Source organism: Poeciliopsis prolifica, unplaced genomic scaffold (assembly GCF_027474105.1).
Source record: "Poeciliopsis prolifica strain line A6 unplaced genomic scaffold, Auburn_PproV2 SCAFFOLD005, whole genome shotgun sequence".
Classification (NCBI taxonomy): domain Eukaryota; kingdom Metazoa; phylum Chordata; class Actinopteri; order Cyprinodontiformes; family Poeciliidae; genus Poeciliopsis; species Poeciliopsis prolifica.
The window spans coordinates 6,790,743-6,811,128 of NW_026562380.1; the positions used below are offsets into that span (position 1 = coordinate 6,790,743).

Consider the following 20,386-nt stretch of genomic DNA (forward strand, 5'->3'; position numbering starts at 1 on the left):
CAATTTGCATTCATAATGCGTTCATAGCATTATATGAATTAGCATTCATATATATGAATGAATTATATGAATTAGCATTCATATAACTGCTGTGCTCATTGTATAAATGCAACACTGGTAAAAGCATTGTTAAAGGGTTATTAATGAAGTGATATTGACTCCCTGAGTGTCAAATAGAGCATTTCTTTTTCTTTTTTTTTAGAAACAGAGGCCCAATGTCAAGGAATAAATTAGAAAATCAAATTTCTCTTAAGACATATTTTGTATAAATAGCATTTTTATAACAACTGAATGTAGCATATAGTGACTTGATTGTTCTGTAAAAAAGGCACTTTGCTCTTGAGTAATGCGTATTAATGCTCTTTTGAATCATCAATTATAATCAAACCAGTTTTCTTTTGGTAATCTGAGCTCAGTTTCACTAATCACACCCAAGCTTGATTACTTGGCATTACTGTCACCTGCATAATCATGTAAATCTGATGAGACGAAGAAAGCTAAAAGGTTCCTAAACAGAAACACATGCCTAAATCTAATGAAATTCAAGAAGAGATGAGTAACAGTCATTGGCAAAGTGCGAACGTAAATCCAATTGAAGTGCTGACATGAGGTTAAACCTTCAACTCCAAGGTTTGGATAGATTTTTCCCCCCTAAATAGAATAAACTAGATAACCCCGGTTATATTTTAATCCAATAAAATATATTCAATGATATGAAGCACGTATGACCAAAAAAAAAAAAAAAAAAGAAAAGGAAGGAAGGGAAAAAAAAGAAGAAAAACAGCATTAGCCTATGGGGCGGAAATAGCCTACTGTTTCTGGCGCAGTTTTAGCGATGTACATAAAAATCAAATCTGCTTCTCTGTTTATTTTTAGTGAGCTCCTTTCAGAGACGGTGACTCAGCTGCCAGCACAGGGGGGAATGAGGGCTTCGCAGGGAGGGAGCCAGCTGGGCATCAAGGTGGAAGACGTCAGGGGAGGGGCCACGTGTCCAACATTCAGGCCCTCCGAGTGCGCACAAGATCTTTACGCAATCGCTATCGGAAGATTTCTTTTTATGTAACTGTCTCATGACAACCCACCGCAAACCGTTCGTCCTGCAGAGACGGTGACAGACGAGCTCTCCCGCAAGCCTCTACATATAAGAGGAGAGAGAGAGAGGAGCGGGAGCCCCAGTCACTGCCGTGCCTCGAGTCCTCCAGACTGGATGTAGCGGGACCAGGTGGATTTGGAGCGGTTTGGGGGGCTTTTTTTTTTTACGCACGGAGTTTGCAGGAAATAGGCTACCGCATCTCATTCATTTCGTCCTGGGTTCGAACTATAAAATAAGCTGCTTTCGTTTCAGTTTTAGCGATTCGGCTTTTGCTTTGCGGGTGGATATAAGTCCGCGTTTGACAATAAATAAATAAATAAACAAATAAAACATTGAAATCACCAGGTAAGTTCAGCTTCATGATCGGATTTATCTTTTATTCTTTTTCCCTATGGTTTGATTGATGTTTTATTCTAAAAAAAAACCAAAAACAAACGAAAAGCCAACTTTTGATGCTTTTTAGTAATGAAAATGAATTTTAGACAACTGAACAGTTCAAGTATGTTGGGCGATATTTGATATATAACCGCACAATTATTCATAGTTACATTTTCTCTACGTCATTCTCTTATATTTAATAGAGATGAGGACATCAATACATTAAAATTATTTTAAATGTAATTTTATTTCCATAGATTTTGAAATAATCGTCCATCTCCTGCAGCATACTGTGTCAATTTCTCACCAGAAAAGCTGACAAAGAGATAAAATATTGAGTCAACATAAAAACGGAATGTTGGATTAAGTAATCACAGCAAAAGCTAATAAAATATCTTTGTTTTATGAAGGAAATATGATACTCAGGAGAAGTCTCCTCTTCTTATTGTTTATATCCACATTCCATCAAGTCACACCCCAAGGTAAGTAGATTTTTATAAATCATCTATTTATTTATACACACTGATTTAATCATGTTTAAAATTAATACTAAGTTTGCAAGACTTTGCTTCCCTTTGAAATGAGTTTAAGCTCGTGATAATGATTAGTTATTCTATTATTGACAGGTTTGCTAGTTTTGATTAGAATACGTAATTGTAAATTTAAAAAACTTTATGGACCTTCATTAATACCCAATAGTAATTTGATTTCCTATTTTCCATCCCTTCCTTGACTGATTTCAAGATGGAGAGCAGGAAGATGAAACATCATTTGACCTGTTTGAAATCAGCCACATTACACGCAAGACTCTGGGGGCCAAACAGTTCCGGGGCCAATACTCCGATCTCCCTGCCTACCGCTTCATCCGCTTTGACCACCTGCCCCCAGTCAGTGCCCCCATACTGAAACAAATACTAAAACAGATCCAGAACAACGAGGGCTTTGTGTTCATCGCCAGCATCCGGCAGGATCGCTCCTCAAGGGGCACCCTGATTGGCCTGGAGAACCCGGACGGCCGGCGGCAGTTCGAGATCGTCTCCAATGGACGGGCCAATACCCTGGACCTGGTGTACTGGGTGGACGGTTCGCAGAATGTGGTCTCATTTGAGGATGTGGACCTGGCCGACTCTCAGTGGAAGAACATCACACTTCACATTCATGGGGAAAACGCAAATCTGTTTGTGGGCTGCAGCTTAATCGACAGCTTCATCCTGGACGAGCCCTTCTATGAACGCCTTCAGGCCGATGGGAGCCGAATGTATGTGGCAAAGGGATCGATTCGTGAGAATCACTTCAGGGTAAGATGGAGAGAGTCTTCTGAGATCAGATCTGTGGTCTTCTTGCGTGAGAAACAATTCCAGTGTTTAAAAGAAGAGGGTCAATGATAAAAAGTTCAGAATTTGTAAAAACTTATACCTTTAGAAAGAGTTCTTCCACCAAAAGAGTCAATAAAGGTATTAACCAGAAGTTGTTTTATTTTTTTCTGTCTAACAGGGCCTCATTCAGAATGTGCGCTTCATCTTCGATACATCAGTGGAAGACGTCCTCCTTAGTAGAGATTGTGAAGTCACAAGAGTAGGTGAGAGACAAGTGTTTGGAAAAAACGAAGAAAGCCTCGTAGTATTTATCTGAAGGTTCCTGGCATTCTGTGGAAGTTGAGATCTTTCATGATCTTTCTCAATCCAAAACGTGAATCAAATTTATCAGAACTGCAAAATGCTTCAAGGCTGATCCCTTGCAGATGTGCCTTGGGGACTCCTTCACATGCAACTCTCTTCCATACAAAAGCCCTGACATGTGATGTCTGTGTATTTTGTTAAATATCCACCGGAGCAACCAGTTTACCTCTACTGTATGAATCTACGAATTTTTATATAGGTCAAAAAGAGGCTCTTAGATACGTGGCGAAGATCTCCCACCGTTGCTTGTGGAAACAGCGGTGCTGACGCGGTGGTTCAAGGTCGAGCGGTGAACAAAAAGAGATGCAGATGCTTACATTTATTTCCATTGGCAGTGGACTTGGAATAATATCCTGGGAAAGAAAATAGAAAAAGAGGAAAAGTGAAGGCAACACTGCAGATCACAGAGCTTCCAGCTGCTCACACACACACACACACACACACACACACACACACACACACACACACACACACACACACACACACACACACACACACACACCCACACACACCCCACACATACGCACGCATTCGTGGTGAGATCATAAACTGGCTGCTTTGGTTGCTTTTCTCAGCTGAAGCTTGGCCCAATTTAAAATAAGGACCCCATGATCTTTAGCAGGACTCACAAGAGTACCAGTTATGGAGACACAAACAGAGCAAATTGAAATGCAGGTACCTTTTACAGCACACTGCAAGGTTTCCAGGTCTGGAAATTGATACTTTGGTGCGTTATTGCAAAGTGAGTCCACATGCATTAAGTAGTAATGTCCTGTGTTCCAGTGGTTGTTGCATATGTGTTGCCACAAGAAGTGTTAAATTCCAGCTTAAAAGAGTTTATTTGTTTAACAAATGTCACTAAGGCGTTTAAATCTTCTGCACGCTCACTGGTGCCAGTTAAGCTTCCACCCTGGCACAGAGTTTAATGCAAAACGACACCCATAAACCCACACAAACCACTCTCATAAAAGCCAACACACCGGACATTAATGAGCAGCGTTAAAATTAGCCCCCTCATTTCGCTCTCTGTTGAATTCTTTCCTTGCTATGCTTTGAAAAAGCACACCATGTCAATCAGGGAGAGGGGAGAATGCATAAACGCTTTCACAGACAAGCCCTCCTGAAATTTAAATGGATCCAGCAGACTGGGGAGGAAATAAAACATTGTGGGACATCACTGGGCAAGTCGAATGACTTTTTGATTTAGAGTCCCCGATCTGCTGTTAATCTTCACCAATTTACATCGCCAGAGCCAAGCAGATACGGGCTTGTGTGCTGGCAGGATGACAGGCGTTCCATAGAGCTTTTTGATATCCGTCTTGTTTATTCTGGAAATTATGCGTTCACAAACTCTGCTGTGATATAATTAAACTTCCGAGTTTAGACAGACAAACTGAGGGAAATGGAGGTGTAAACTGTGAGGGAATGCAGGTAGCCATCATGTTATAAGGTTCGCTGCAAACTCCTTCCAGAAAAGATGTCCTTTCCTGCTGTGCGGACTTGTATTTCTGCCTCCTTGTCCTGTGACCTGTCTGTGCAAAATTCCCAGCTGGTAGACACGTTGTGCTTGGCTGGGTTTCCTGCTGCAGATGTGTTAACGGTGAAAAAAAAACTTGGCAGTTAGCCTCATTTTGCCCTTTAAATTATCCAGTAGCTAGAAGAACTGAAGGATTAGGTTCTAGTGGCTGTAACTGAGAGATTTTTCACTGACTAACTTAGATTATCTGATAAAATTCAAGTAACTATAGCAGTAGCTATGTTGTGCATTAAGTCGTCTTTTGGCCTGCTTCTACAAAACAGGAAATCACATTGTCTGCAGATCATAAACCTCGTGTTTTAACAATGATCTCAAATGTGTTTCCCATCACCGACTTGTAGCGGCTTTTTTCTCTTCTGCCTCTCTCTTTTAGACGATGACAACGGCTTGAGAGAGAGTGCAGAGATCGTGGATGTAAGTCCGTCCATCACCACCAACATCATAGGTCCAAAGACAGACGACCTGGGTGCAGATATGTGTGAACGCTCCTGCGAGGAACTTAGCACCATGTTCCAAGAGCTGAAAGGCCTGCGTGTGGTTGTCAGTAACCTCATTGACGGTTTGCAGAAAGTGGTAAGTTGAGGAACTGATTAGACAGAGCACATTCCTTTGTTTGCTTCCAAAATTGTACTGATTAATTCAAATTGCACGTTTGTAAGAAGCAAACTATGGGAGCTGTCTCCTAGTCTTTAATGTGACATCCATAAAGTAAGACATTTAAATTAGGTTACTGGGTAACCTACTTTTGTTTGAAAGTAAACAGCACAAAGCCGCAGGACTGTTTATAGAGCGGCTTGTGATAACTGAACCCTTTTGACTTCTGGTATCTGTGGCAGCATGAGTCAGAGAGATTTTATGACATGTTACATGTGGACATAGGAAGTGTTCCCCTGGCAGTGACTCGGTCCAGTCTAATGTCTGACTTTGTTTAAACAGCTCTTGCGTTTCCTCTGGGAACCTCCCAGCAATAAGAGACTGTGGGCATGAACCTTAGGGAAAAAAAGTGGTTGGTATGAGAAGGGTCCCTGAGGCTCTTCCAGATCGAGTGGTGTCTTACACTCCAGTGCTGCACACTGCTGTTTCCCGATTCAAGAGGAAGCTTGCACAGTGAAACACTCAAATCTTTGGCAGCGGTTAATCAACTGACAGTTCCCAAAGTTTGAAGGAGTCCAGCCACAGATCCCCTGGTCTCCAAGTGGGTTGGAGGTTGCAAAAGAAAGCAGGAGGTTTTACTGCTGTGTTAGCTCAAAAGCAAGAAAAAAAAAAAAAGAATTCTAGTGTTATAACTGCGACCGCTCAGCTGGGTGACCAATTTTCTCACACTCCCTGATTTACCCTAACACATATTCCTAACATAATCATTTTGCCTGTATTTGATCTTCATACCTGCAGCAGCCAGTTGCACCTTTATATAATGAGCGTGCCTTAATTGTTTGTGACTGATGTCCTTGACTGCACATCTGCTGGTTTGTGTTCAGACAGAGGAGAATACAGTCATGAAGGAGGCCCTTGGGAGAATGAAGGACACTAAAGAGAAAAACATGTGCTGGCAGGACGGCCGTTTGTTTGAGGACAAGGAAGATTGGGTAGTGGACAGCTGCACTAAATGTAAATGCCAGGTAATTCCAGTTCATGTGGAACAGAGCACATTTACTGCGGAAGTCTGTTAACTCGATAGACTCTATGATCTGCTAATTCCAGGAGTCCAAGATAGTGTGCCACCAAATTACATGTCCTCCAGTGGCCTGTGCCAGCCCTTCTTTAATAGATGGAGAATGCTGCCCCGTCTGCATGCGTAAGTAGATCAACACTCTGTTGTTGCAAACATGAACGCAACCTGTTTTCCGCTCCATGTTCTTTCTTCTAAACTAATGCTACCATGTGCCATAAAAACAATATTCCGTCCATGTTAAGCATTAATAGCACAGGACTCTTGCAGCCAGTTTGTCTGAGGGAGTAAACCACATATTTATTGACACTAAGAAAGGCTTCTGTGGGTTCTTCAGATGAAGTCATTCGATAAACAGAGTGACATAAAGAATGGAAGCAAGAAGTTATGATCTTTTTCCAGTACTAAAATGTAAAAAAAATAAAATAAAAATACAATAAGCAGATGTGGATTTTTCCAGCTAAAGACAGTGAAGACGGCTGGTCGCCTTGGTCAGAGTGGACAGAATGCACTGTCACTTGCGGGATAGGAACTCAACAAAGGGGTCGCTCATGTGATGCCACCAGTAACCCCTGCACCGGACCATCTATCCAGACTCGAAAGTGCAGCTTGGGAAAATGTGACAGCCGTGGTAAGTAGCTTGACTCATTTTTTCTCCAAATTGCCCTCATCCAGAAGTGGCTGCCTTTGCGATGTGATATTACTCGGTCTGTGTTGAATTATCTGTGCTCCATTACCACTTTGACTAATCGAAAACAAAACATTTGCATGACAAGTGGGGAGGCGAGAACATAATGGAGCTGCATAAAAAGTCATCTCAGCTCATTTATGAGACGAGACTAAATTTTTCATAATGCAAAACGCTGAGCTTTCGTCTTCATAAGTTTGGATCTGTCACAATACGTCTGAGTGTGAGTGAGGAACTGGATCTCATCGTTGAGTTGCAGGGTGTGCCCTGTCAAAAATAATTCCAAATAAATCATTGGCAAAGAGGGTGTTCCACTGTGCAATTACTCACCACTGGCTCCCATGCAAAAATATAAAAAATATAGCATTTTTTTACTGGGATGTTCTTTGGATAATTTTGCTTTTTTGTTGTTTGTTTGACAGACATCTTCAGATAACCAAATCATTGCAAATATATCGCAAAGAAAACTTGAGTAGATATAAAAGTGATTTTCAAATGATGGTGGAATGTATTAAGGGAAGAAAGCTATCCAGCCCACCGCCTCTGTCTAAATCAATCATTTAGTGTGATTTATTCTATTTTTCTGGAAACCAGACACAGCTGGAGAATCAAGAATGCTTGACATTAAAAAAAAAAGTAAGAAGAGTTGAGAAATAAACCTCATTGACATGTACACAAGCATTTCTAAGGCACTGGGACATTGAGAGCCATTGTGGAGAACAGATGAAAACTTGAAACAGTGGTGGCCCGTCCCACAAGTGGCTAGTTTTCTAAAATTACTACATGAATGTTTTGATCACTCACAGATTTTCACAGACGTTATCCTTTTTCTTTGTTTTGATAAAAGACAACCATTGTTGTTTACAAAGTTGGACAGTGATGTGGAGCACATTATCCAGAAATTATCTTTTTTTGAGCCTCTGAAGTGTTAAATAAAAATAAATCTGAATTATGGATATGAAGAGGCCAAATCAAAACCCTGACTTAAGAGAGTTCGGTCATGCTGGAAAATTATCCAGCACATTAGTGAATTAAGACAGTTCTGCAAAGAAGTTGGATTTGTTTGGGTATCTTTTTGCACACAATAAATGAAAAAAATCATTATTAAACCATTTGTTTTTTCCTTTTTTTTTTTTTGCAGAAGCAGATATTTTTCACAGCTTGATTTTTAGTATAGGCTACCGTTCGAAGTATAGGATTTGATTGGTTATTGGACCATCATTTGTGGTTGCTTTGAGCTACCATTGTTCAGGATGTATCTGAGGAACTAAAACAGTCTTACCACAAGAAGAGGAGTTTGACTATGATAACATAAATAGTGGTGTAAACATCGCATTTCAAAGTGCGCAGCTTCTACCCACTATCACACAATGTTTACTGTTTACAGCTAAAAATGGGTGGAAATCTAAAAGGCAACATAGAATATATGTGTTGTGGTGATGTCTGCATGAAAGGTGTTCCTCTCTATTCACAGTTCGCCAGGATGGGGGTTGGAGTTTGTGGTCGCCTTGGTCGTCTTGCTCGGTGACCTGTGGAGAAGGGCAGATCACCAGAATACGGCACTGCAACGCTCCTGTACCACAGCTGGGTGGGAAAGACTGCGAAGGGAGCGGAAGAGAGACTCAGAGCTGCACTGCCAAACCTTGTCCGAGTGAGTATTTTAGCTAAAGAAAAGATTTCTCAAAAAGGAGCATCTTTGTTCGAAATGTCTGCTGTGTTCACATGTCCAACATTTAGTCCTTTGCTTCCCTCAGGGCGACATTCCCCATGTGCTCTGGACTGAAATCCTGTCTATCTGTCAGGAGTTCCCTGATGCTTATTTGAGCAAAATAAGCATCAGGGTCCGTAATTCGGCTTCTGAAAAGTTGTTTGTTTAAAAAGGAAAAAGGATTACAAAATCAAAAGATAGAATTTTCAAAAATTCACAGCACTCATAAAATGTGTTACACAGGTGTTTTAATGGGCTTTGTACCATTTATTCTACTAAAATAAAAGAAAAAAATTGTTGTTACCCTTGAAACATGTTACTTGCTTTAAACAAAAATATCTGATGAACTGAAAATTATTGTACATTATTACATGTACTTAGGTAATACTTTTTAGAGTCAGCTTCTGCAGCAATTATAGCTGGAAGTCTGTTAGAGATCAGTATGACTATAAATTTGGCAGATCTTGTCACTGGGATTTCTGCTCATTCATCAAGCTCGATGGGCGCAGCTGCTGTTCAGTAATATTTAAATCATACCTCAATTTTTTCTTCAGCCTGTGGTCTGGGTCATTCCAGGAACTTAAAATATTTTCCTTAAGGCTATTGCTTTAGCATTATGCTTGGGTGCATTGGCATGTTGAAAGACAAATCTCTGTCCCAATCTAAGGTATGTGGAGAACTAAAACGGTTTCACCTCAAGAACTTTCACGTATTCAATAATATCCATGACTGATTTGATTTTGACCACTGTCAACCTGTTACCAGCCCAAGATGGGGCCACTACCATGCTTTTGCTTAAGAAGCTTAGTTGTAATGATCTGTTTTATTAGTGCTAAAAGTCTTAATTGAGTAGTTATCAAGTTTTGGTCTTTCTTTAATGAATTCAAGATATTTTTGTATGAGCAGAAAATGTTCTTTAAGCTTTCCTTTCCATGTTCTATTAACAAATTTAACAGTGGGAAAGTGGCTTCATAATCAAATAAATGTTTTTTACCCACTGCAAATGCATGGTGGCTTACTTATTACTAAATAATAAAAAAAGAAATGTCTCATTCCTTCTGTGAGGACTGAGGTTAATTTTTAAAATCAAACAACAAAAGATTAATGGATTGATGTGCAAAGAGGGGGGACTTAATCAATGACATGCCTGCAAGTTAGTTTGTACAAAGACTAACTAGTGGCTCATTTTTACTTAAAAATAACAAATAATCTGACATTAAATTAGATAATAAAATCCTAAATTAGGGTATCTGAATAAAGGGAGCTATATGATTTAATTGTACTTTTATATGGTGTAGATAAAATCTATTGTAATGCTTCAGAAAAGGAGAAATTAGTGTTTCAGCTTTTTTTAATCTGTGATTTATTATCTGATCTATGATTTATTTTCCCTTGTAGTTGATGGGGGCTGGGGACCGTGGTCTCCTTGGGCAACTTGTTCTGCAACATGTGGAGGAGGAATCAAAAGTCGTTCCCGTGAGTGCAACAGTCCTCATCCTCAGTATGGCGGCAAGAAGTGCATTGGAGAGGCTACCGACAGCGACAGCTGCAACAAGGAAGACTGCCCGATCGGTGAGCTCAACGTAGCTTTTTTTTTTCTGTTATTCCCACAACAGTTTTCAGGTTTGCAAACAACAGAAAATTTCTTCAGATGATAACTTTGGTTTTAGCAAAGATGTCTCACTTTCCTGGAGGTATGGCAATTGATTAGAACTAAGTGGTGACTCGAAATTCAGCTTGTATCACAAATATACTACCAAACTGCCAGGAATTATCAACAAAGTCTGTTGACTACTACAAAAAAGACATATGTTTGAAGATTTATTTTAAAAATGTCACATTGTGCTGTTTGTTTCCACCCATCTATCTTCCCTGACAGATGGATGCCTGTCCAACCCTTGCTTTGGAGGGGTTGATTGCAGCAGCTCAGCAGACGGCTCCTGGGAATGCGGCCCCTGTCCTGCTGGATTTCGTGGAAATGGTACTCATTGCGAAGACATTAATGAGGTAAAACCCAAAAACCCTCTTTAGTACTCAATGGGTTTCTCATAATTTGGGTTCTTTTTCTCATTTTGCCAATCCGTCGTTTACCTTTCTAGTGTGACATGGTGTCTGACGTTTGTTACAAAGTGGGTGGAACGCAGCGCTGCGTCAACACTGACCCGGGTTTTCACTGCCTGCCCTGCCCAAAGCGCTACAAAGGCACACAGCCCTTCGGTATGGGTGTTGAGGCAGCCAGGAAAAACAAACAAGTGAGTTTATATTGCACTCAGTCAGTATCTTTAACTGATCCCTGTTAGGATGATAGATAGCCTTGAAGAAGTGAAACAAGAGAAGAAATGGACTTTCAGAAGCAGATTCCTGGTATTTTGGTGTTGGATCCAAATGTATAAATGACTAAAGCAGCAACTATATGTGAATATGACTAACTTTACAAAAAAACAAAAATAAAAAATCAGCATCAGTAGAATATTGAGGACAGAGGAGAAGATGAAGTAGATTGGAGTAACTCCTAACAATAAGCATATGTCATACCTCTTTGGTTCTGCTAAGATCAGAAACAGACTGACCCAGTTCTTATAATTGTTTTTGAGTTTGATATTATAAAAACAAAGTCACAACTGTTACATTTTATCTCTAGAATAGGGTTTGGGACATTCCATATATAACACACTCCACTGGGACTCTGCTGTTTTTGCTGTTTTGACTCCAGAATTTATGGGAAACTAAAAAAATAATAATAATCAAGATCCTCTTAACATCAGTCATGTTTTATTTCCCTTTGTAATGCTCTTTATGCTCAGCAGATGCTTGTCTGTTTTCACATAGGCTTATTTCCAAATGAACTCATTTTGAAAACTATCATATCATTGGAAATAAAAATGTTTCATGGCACATATATGTTTAAAAGCTGAATCATGCTGTTTGTTTGGCCTTGGTACACTCATTGTGTGGTATCTAAAATGGATGAAAGTTCTTCCCCTGGCAATGTGGTGTGCCTGTGTGCTGTATTAGGCAACAGTACTTGCTAACAGGGGATGTAATACAAAAGGATCTCATAAAATCGATTGTACCTGGAAGAGAACCCTGCTTTGGGTTGTTGTTTATAAGCAATAGTAATTACAGCGATTTAATCTGATTAATTTAGTTGAATCTTTTCAGTTCAGGCCTCTCCAGCAACTGTTGGTCTTTGAAGTTCATAAAACTGCCCCACTTCTTGTCTGTTTGATTGTGTTTTTCTTAGGTATGTGAGCCAGAAAACCCATGTAAAGAAAAGACCCACAACTGTCACAAATATGCTGAATGTATATACATCAGCCACTTTAGTGACCCGATGTACAAATGTGAGTGTCGCACTGGCTATGCTGGAGACGGTTTTCTATGTGGAGAGGACTCAGACCTGGATGGATGGCCCAATCAGAACCTGGTCTGTAGTGCCAACAGTACATACCACTGCAAAAAGGTATTTTGAGTGACTGGTTTGGAAGTTGCCCTCCATGCTGTGACACAAAATTAAGCTGATGAATCTTGTGAACTTCTTGTAACCATTCCAGGATAACTGTCCCAACCTACCAAACTCTGGACAAGAAGACTTTGACAAGGATGGACAAGGAGACGCTTGCGACAAGGATGATGACAATGATAGCATTATGGACGAACGAGTATGAGAATTTTATAAACCTCTACTATGTCTAACAGTTATTATCACAAAAAACTTCAGAGGACACATGATAATTTAGATTATAATTGGCAGAAGCCAGTAGTTTATTTTTGTCAAACAGCAATCTCACATTTCTGCTCAGGTGAGCAATGATCTAAATAAAATGTGAAAGAAAGGGAAACTTTGCTTAACTTCAAATTAACCACAGCGCATTGTGGTCTCGGTGGTATCTAGTTTCAATAAAATGCAAGACATTTCTGTGGTTTTGAAGAACTAGAGAGAGTGAGACTTCAAGCAGATAATGAATCAATGTCTTTGGATAATCTTTAGATTACTAAAATAAATTGAGCATAAATTATACTGCTCTCTAACAAATCAATGTAACGTTACCTTTGAAACAGGTCTTGCGAAGCTTGTTCCTTTATCTTACATTCTATGTTCTGTGTCTGAATAAGCAATAATATATATTCAGAGCTTAAAGATTTTCAAAAAACGACATTAAAAACATGCTCTTCCCTTCACAGGACAACTGTCCCCTCCTTTACAATCCCCGCCAATTTGACTTTGATAAGGACGAAGTAGGTGACCGCTGTGACAACTGTCCCTATGAACACAACCCTGCACAGATAGACACTGACCATAACGGTGAAGGCGATGCCTGTGCTGTGGACATTGATGGAGACGGTAAACTGACCATGCTTATTTTTGAACTGAAGCATAACCTTCTATTGAATCTATTCACCAAAATAAAATAGCATGGTCTAATAGCAATTTTTTCTCACAGAAATTCAGAATGAAAATGATAACTGCCCCTATGTGTACAACACTGACCAGAAGGATACAGACATGGATGGAGTTGGTGACCAATGTGACAATTGCCCATTGCTTCATAATCCTGACCAGGTATTATATCCTACACTGCAAAGAATGAAACCACACAGATGGTTTATAAAGTATCAATGACTATATTTTTATCTGCTCAACAGACTGATGTGGATAATGACCTGGTTGGAGACCAGTGCGATAATAATCAAGACATTGATGAAGATGGTCATCAGAACAATTTGGACAACTGTCCTTACGTGGCCAACGCCAACCAGGCAGACCATGACAAGGATGGAAAAGGAGACGCCTGTGACTATGATGACGACAATGATGGCATAGCTGATGACAAGGACAACTGCAGACTGACACCTAACCCAGACCAAGAGGATGCCGATGGTGAGGAGAAAATTTACATATTGTTTAACTTGCTGAATTTAGAAGTGTTGGCTGTTTTTTGGAGTTATACTGAGCACCTACATTTTTCAGGGTAAATGGAAACTGATCTTTTAAATAGTTCTAACGATGACTTGGTTCTTTAGAAAAGGAATTTGGCTGAAATCTGGATCATCAGGTCAAAAGTTTACAAAAGCATGTTAGTGATCAGCCTCATGATTCAGATTTGTTCATCTCAATCTAAAAATTCTGAAGAATATTTTTTCTAATATTTTATTGTTAATTTCTTTGTGGGTTGTTTTTTTTCTTTTTTAAGCAAGATTTTCGTCTTTCGCTTTTAAAGCACATGAATTCAAGTGTCCCCTTGAAGTAAATGTATTTTGGAGTATATATTTAATTATGTTGACATGCAGAAAAGCAGGACAAAGTTGAATTTTGCAGAACTGAAGCGTCCAAAGAAAGCTCCATTCTGGTTTTCATACAACTGGTTTGTTTGCAAACTCTAACTAAAACATACACTTGGTCACTGTTGTTACTATAATTTTTTGCATGATAGATGGCTCCTCCAAACACTACATTGTTTTTCTTCTATTTATAATCTGATTATACACTGTATAGCTAAACATGAATGCTCCAGTATTTTCTAGTCCTGCTCTTCCAAACTCCACGTAGTCACTATTTCTTCTCACTACTCAATGAGGTTTTGAGTTCTCCCTGATGCTCAGCAATTAGTTTCCCTGCAGCAGGTGTGAAGTACAGCGGCTGTGGAAAAAGTCGACAACTTAGTCGGCACGAGTGATGTCATGCTGCATGGCTTAGCGGGCCAGAGGGGTACATGCCAGGTTGTGAAGTTTTTATTTCCTTTCAGCTTTTCTCGTGATTAATCCAAAGAGCCCCATTTAAAGCAGGGTTACCTGGAGTTTGTACAGCTGTCTGTAAATGGAAACAGACCACAGAGTAGGAAAGCTCTGGAGAGGATGCCTTCACACTCTGTAAAGCTTGTCAGATAGTGTTAATTTGATAGAACCATTTTAATTCACTAGGATAGTAACAAAGATGCCGATCAAACGAAGCTGGTTACTTCCTTATAGTCCTCCTTTCCTAACTACTGGCTTATTGTCATTCTCTCTTTTCTGGCGTGCAGTTCAACTCCAACATTTGTCAGACTGTACGTTAGTAATACTTGTGGAAATTGTCACCACAAGAAAAAAAGGATTTGCCTTACTATACTTGGCCTGGGTTTGAAAGCCCCCTTTTCTGGGAGGAATTGTTATTTTTCCATCCATTTTTCATTTTAACTTGAGAATGTTCCTCTGTTGTGGGAGTGTTGGGATACTTACATCAGCGTACAGCTGTTTTTCAAACCTACTCAAAAGTAGGTCACCCCTGTTGATGTTTTTTTAAAATATTGCTTCATTCAAAACAGGTGATGGAAGAGGAGACGCGTGCAAAGACGACTTTGACAATGACAGCATCCCGGATATCCTCGATGTGTGTCCAGAGAACAATGCCATTAGCATTACAGACTTCAGGAAGTTCCAGATGGTCCACTTGGATCCAAAGGGAACAACTCAAATTGATCCCAACTGGGTGGTCAGGCACCAGGGCAAAGAACTGGTTCAAACTGCAAACTCTGATCCAGGCATCGCAGTTGGTGAGCAGCACACACATGCAAAATGTTTACTGTAGACAAGCCTTTCATAGTGACACACTACTTTCTAAAAGAAACCCTTTTGACTCTGTAGACTCCCAAGAATGTATCATGTCTGTTTTCTTCCCTCAGGTTTTGATGAGTTCAATGCTGTGGACTTTAGTGGAACCATGTATGTGAACACAGACAGAGATGACGACTATGCTGGCTTTGTTTTCGGCTATCAGTCAAGTGGGCGCTTTTACGTTGTGATGTGGAAGCAGATCACACAGACATACTGGGAGGACAAGCCATCCAAAGCCTTTGGCATCTCTGGCGTTTCACTTAAAGTTGTCAACTCAACTACAGGAACTGGGGAAAACCTCAGGAACGCTCTGTGGCATACGGGGAACACTGCAGGACAGGTAGGATCTTGTCCAAATCCTGTAATGACTTACAAATGTAGTTACAGCTCTTGGTTCTTTTCCATATTTTGCCTGGTCATAGGGCCAAACTGTAATGTATTTTATTTGATAAATCAACAAAAAGTGAAATCTGTTTCAAAAGTCGAATTCATATTTTACATAGGTGCGCACTCTGTGGCATGACCCCAAAAACATTGGTTGGAAGGATTACACAGCTTACAGGTGGCATCTCATCCATAGACCCAAGACTGGCTTTATAAGGTAGGTCAACCTATTTACCTGCCTGTATTCTTTTAACATCATGTTAATGTGTTGATGTCATGGCTTGTTGTTCAGGGTTGTGGTATACGAAGGGAAACAGATCATGGCTGACTCGGGACCAGTTTATGACAAGACATTTGCCGGAGGCAGGTTAGGCCTCTTTGTCTTCTCCCAAGAGTTGGTTTTCTTCTCCGACCTCAAATATGAGTGCAGAGGTAAGTTGGAACCATAACCATGTTTGTCAAACAAAACATTGTGCGAGCTTTGAAATATCTGGGTATCTCAAATCTTACTTACAAACAAAGACTGTCATTTCATGGCTATTTAGTTATTTAATTTGTCAGATAGCTAGTTTGCAACTTGACATTAATTAACCATAGAGAGATACAGCCAGACATAATGACTGCCCATCCAATGTTTTTCTATCAATAATTAGGAATATGAGATATGATAAAATTGAATAAAATTTACCACAATTTTACTGTATCAGAATATTTACACACATTTAAAACACAAATGTCAAACATGGCCTGACTGCTTTCATTTAAATATAGAAAAATCCCAATTATTCTGACTGTTGCTAAGGTCATGATAGCAACAGTCTTTCAAAAATATATTTTTTTGTATTCTGAGACACAAACGTAAGAGCAAAAAAAAAAAGAGAAAGAAAACTCCTAAATTTAGCTGCCGCTTTGGAAAACCGAGTGTAAGAAATATGATCCAAATTTGCCTAACTGCTCTTTACAGAATAACACAAGCACAACAAACCTCTATAATTGGTTAATTATATGGTCTGTTTACTTGGATGGAGACGCCAGTCTCAGCTGAGATATGATGCCATTAGTTTCCAATTAACAGCATTATAAAAATGATGGGTGATGTTGCTTTAGTTTCCACACCGTCATTGTTTTTGTTTCTTGTCTGTGTTTTTTTGTTTGTTTGTTTTTTTACAATTGGATATAAAGTAGACTGAATTTGTCATTCTTGTGTTTGGGGGGGGGGAAAGGGTGCAGTAGCCTTCATTAAGCTAGTAGCAACATGTACAGTTGGAGAACACTTCAGCACTTTTTTCCAGCATCTCATTAGAAGAGCTTTAAACTGAAAGAATGGTGTCAGAGAGTAAACAGTTTTGAAATTTTGAAGCTATTAAACTGTTAATCAGCCAATGCTTAATTAGGACACTAAGAACCTGCCTGTGGGAATGTTAACCTTTTCTGACATGAGTCAGAAAGTAGTTAATGTTTCTTTATTTTGAACAGTAAGAGAAGTAAACACTGAGAAGCAGCCATGTGAAAACATTGAGGCCTGTATTGCTTTGTTAATATAGCTGGATATGTGGATAATTAAAATCACTTTCAACAATATTGAGGAATTACAGTAAAGACAATACATGTCAATATTATCTATAAAATATAATAAAAACATGCAACTTCTGATGTTAAACAAATCTGGACAACGCAGTGTCTCTCATCCGGTGATCATTAGAAAATGTTTACTCTTCAGTTTGAAGAAGCTTTTCCACATTTGATACTTGGTTGCGTGTGATGGCTCGATTGAGAGTGAAACTCAAAAGAGCTTTCTGATGCCTTTAGAGGGAAGCCTCCAAAAATGCTAAAGTTTGACATGAACACTAAGACTTAGGAATAATGTTGAGATGAGTCTAAGCCTTAAATATTTGAACATGCTTGGAAAAAACCAAATGCAACATTCCAGGAAAAAATGTACCTACTGTGAAGAACAGAGATGAAAGTTTCATTGTTTGGAGACGCTTTACTGGAGAAGGACCTGACTACCTCACAGCTATAAACGCTACAGTGGATCAGAAGGTGTTTGAGGAAAAAATATGTGAGCCCATCTGTAAAAACAAAACCTGTGCTGAAGCAGAACTTGACTCTGCAATGTGACAATGACTCAAAACAAACCAGTAAATCCACCAAAGGCTGGCTGAGAGTTAATAAATGGCATGGGTATGAAAGAAACTCCTCAATCACCAGCTGAAATGAGGATTAGGGCAAACTTTCCTGAAATGGCTACAAGAATCAGCTCATCTAATTTCTTTTCTCTTGTGAGCCAAGAAAGTCAAATATTTTTGTGGCCAACCCACTTTCATTTTCAGGGATGGACAACAAAAGACAAGGAATCATTTTTTACAGTCGAAATTCCTAATTGTTTCTCATCTCTGTGTGAACTGTTATTGTTTCATGCATGCAAAGAAAGTTTTGTAAACAATCAATATGTTTTCCAAACTTCAGATAAACCGGAGTTTCCAACAGCGTTCATCAGGTAATGGGGAAAGGGTTTGTGTGTCGAATGTGGTTGTTGCAAAAACAAAACTGCTGTTTCTGCTTGTCAGCTTGCCCATGCACAATGCCCCAGCTGCATTGTGAAAGGCCTTGTGCGTCAGTCCAAGGATCTTATGCTGAGTGCCAAGTGCTAAATTGTGGAAAATGAGCCTGCGGCACTTATTCACAATCACAGCCACGTTGCTGAAGACACGCTTCCTAATGCCCACAGCGCACATGTTGTTTCTGCATACTGACGCTTTTCACTGTGGAGGCTTTACCGTGAACTCAATACTAACTATAGTTGTCTCTCAAATCTTCTTGCAGATAATTGAGTTGCCTGACATACAGAAGACGGCTGAAGGCAAGAAGCTTTCCAATTGAACCCTGTCATCAGTGAATCCATCTGGACATAAATAAGACTTTGCATACAGGCATCCTTTGCCTTAATACATCGTCAGGAAACGACAATCATGGCAGTTTTCAGTTTCCCTTAAAAGTCCTATGCAATTTTTCCATTCATGGGAAGAAACTGAACATAGTAAACATGCTTAAAAAGCCTCTGCAGAATATAAAAAAGTACCTAATCTACATCTTTATCTTTATTGTGTGACCACTTGATGGAGAATCACTTACAAGGGAATCAATTATTTGTGATTCCTTGCATTTGCCTTCTCGCTTTGACATGTAAGTGATTTCTATTGACAGATATTCTTTTGTTTTACTCAGCTGTTGGTCAGTCATCTGTCAGAGCTCTGTCTGACAAAATATAAACCAACCAGCTAACTAAAACCATAATCAACACTATTTCTCCTCATTCTTCTTACGATGAATGTGATTTAAAATGGGAAAATACAGTGATTGATTTCAACAGTGCAAAAGATGTTTATACTAAGTCTGTACTATAATTTCTTTTGTAAATTATTTAGGCTCAGCCTGTCTTTTTTTTATGCATTTGTGCTAGTTTGTAAATAGTTTTATTTATTTGTTTACACTGATATATAGTTCAATATCACAAACAAAATGTCATACCACAAATATCTGAAGATTTTTAAGTGTCTGACAGTTCTGATACTATTTTTGAAAGTTGCTTAGAAATTATTATTTTCATACCTTGGTGACAAGGTATATTAAGTGTGGTTGTTCAGTTTAAGACATCAAAGTGATATGTATGTTTATCTCTGTCTATATGAGTTTAATCATCAAAACTGGCTGCTACAGTTTTTTTTTCTGAAGTGCCTGTTCCCCGGTCAGTCTGGTGTTGCCTAACAAATCACTTATATGCACCTGACAATCTGAGGGTAATTACATTTTGTGTTTAAGTCTTAAAAATGAAAGATTGTAAAGACGTTTTGTTGCAAGCAGTTTTACACTTCTATGTAGTTTTTTTTAGCATCATCATTGGATATGTGGACCTTTACAGTGTTTACTGAAATGATTCCGTTTAAAGGTCTCAAAAGACAAAGTGTGACTGTACAGTGTGGCTTGGGATCATGATAGTGTCTCAGTTGATTGGCATTAGTCTGTATATTGCTCATGTTCTTCCCTGCTTGCTTTCCGTTTTCTTCTTTTACTTGAGATTTGCAATGCACAAAGTGTAAATGTTTTTTTTTATTATTATTATTATTATTTCTGTGTTGTTATACATAGACATTTTTACAAATTTGGATTGTTCTGTTTACAATTAAACCATTTTATACCATTTTTTTGAACATATGACTAAAAACTGATGAATAATTTTGCAAACATGAAATGTTTCACTTTCCTAAAACACTACTTTCTTCAAATATCCAGATTATGTCTGTTTAGCTCATATAATAAGTGAGAAGTGTGCTTTAAAACGTGTTGGGACTTTGCTCCTGGTTTATTTAGACCCAATAATTCATATTGGGCTGGCGGCACAGAAACAATAAACCAAACGTAGTACCTCAAATAGGCAATATGGATAATTTGGACTTATGAATAGCCTGTGTCTATTTATAAGTCAGGATGGGTTGTAAATTTGTCTAAAATAATTTTGACTGGAAGCAATAAAGTATTGTGCATTAAGATCAGGTCAGATGTTTCCTCTGGGCTTAAACTGCCGTGCAGTTTTTTCAGACTGCTTAAAACATATTTAAAGATGATTCTGTTTTCTTCTTTGCCTACGCGTTTCTT

The 20,386-nt window shown here is 39.0% G+C and overlaps 1 protein-coding gene across 2 annotated transcripts; it reads left to right on the top strand.

Annotated features, from left to right (window-relative positions):
• Positions 1-1,032: 1,032 nt before the first annotated feature.
• thbs2a (thrombospondin 2a) lies at positions 1,033-20,283 on the top strand. 2 transcript variants are annotated; one of them, XM_055029323.1, is made up of 23 exons: positions 1,033-1,438; positions 1,882-1,953; positions 2,216-2,769; positions 2,966-3,050; positions 5,061-5,260; positions 6,166-6,306; positions 6,389-6,482; positions 6,817-6,987; positions 8,519-8,695; positions 10,151-10,324; positions 10,632-10,759; positions 10,852-11,004; positions 11,997-12,215; positions 12,307-12,414; positions 12,938-13,097; positions 13,198-13,316; positions 13,400-13,634; positions 15,058-15,285; positions 15,415-15,686; positions 15,850-15,947; positions 16,023-16,162; positions 18,200-18,230; positions 18,557-20,283. In XM_055029323.1, exons 2-23 carry the CDS (start codon positions 1,887-1,889, stop codon positions 18,558-18,560), a joined length of 3,558 nt encoding a protein of 1,185 aa, XP_054885298.1. In that variant the 5' UTR covers positions 1,033-1,438; positions 1,882-1,886; the 3' UTR covers positions 18,561-20,283. The 2 variants fall into 2 exon arrangements, with proteins under 2 accessions (XP_054885298.1, XP_054885299.1); XM_055029324.1 differs by lacking the exon at positions 18,200-18,230 and having other exon boundaries at positions 1,035-1,438.
• Positions 20,284-20,386: the final 103 nt, after the last annotated feature.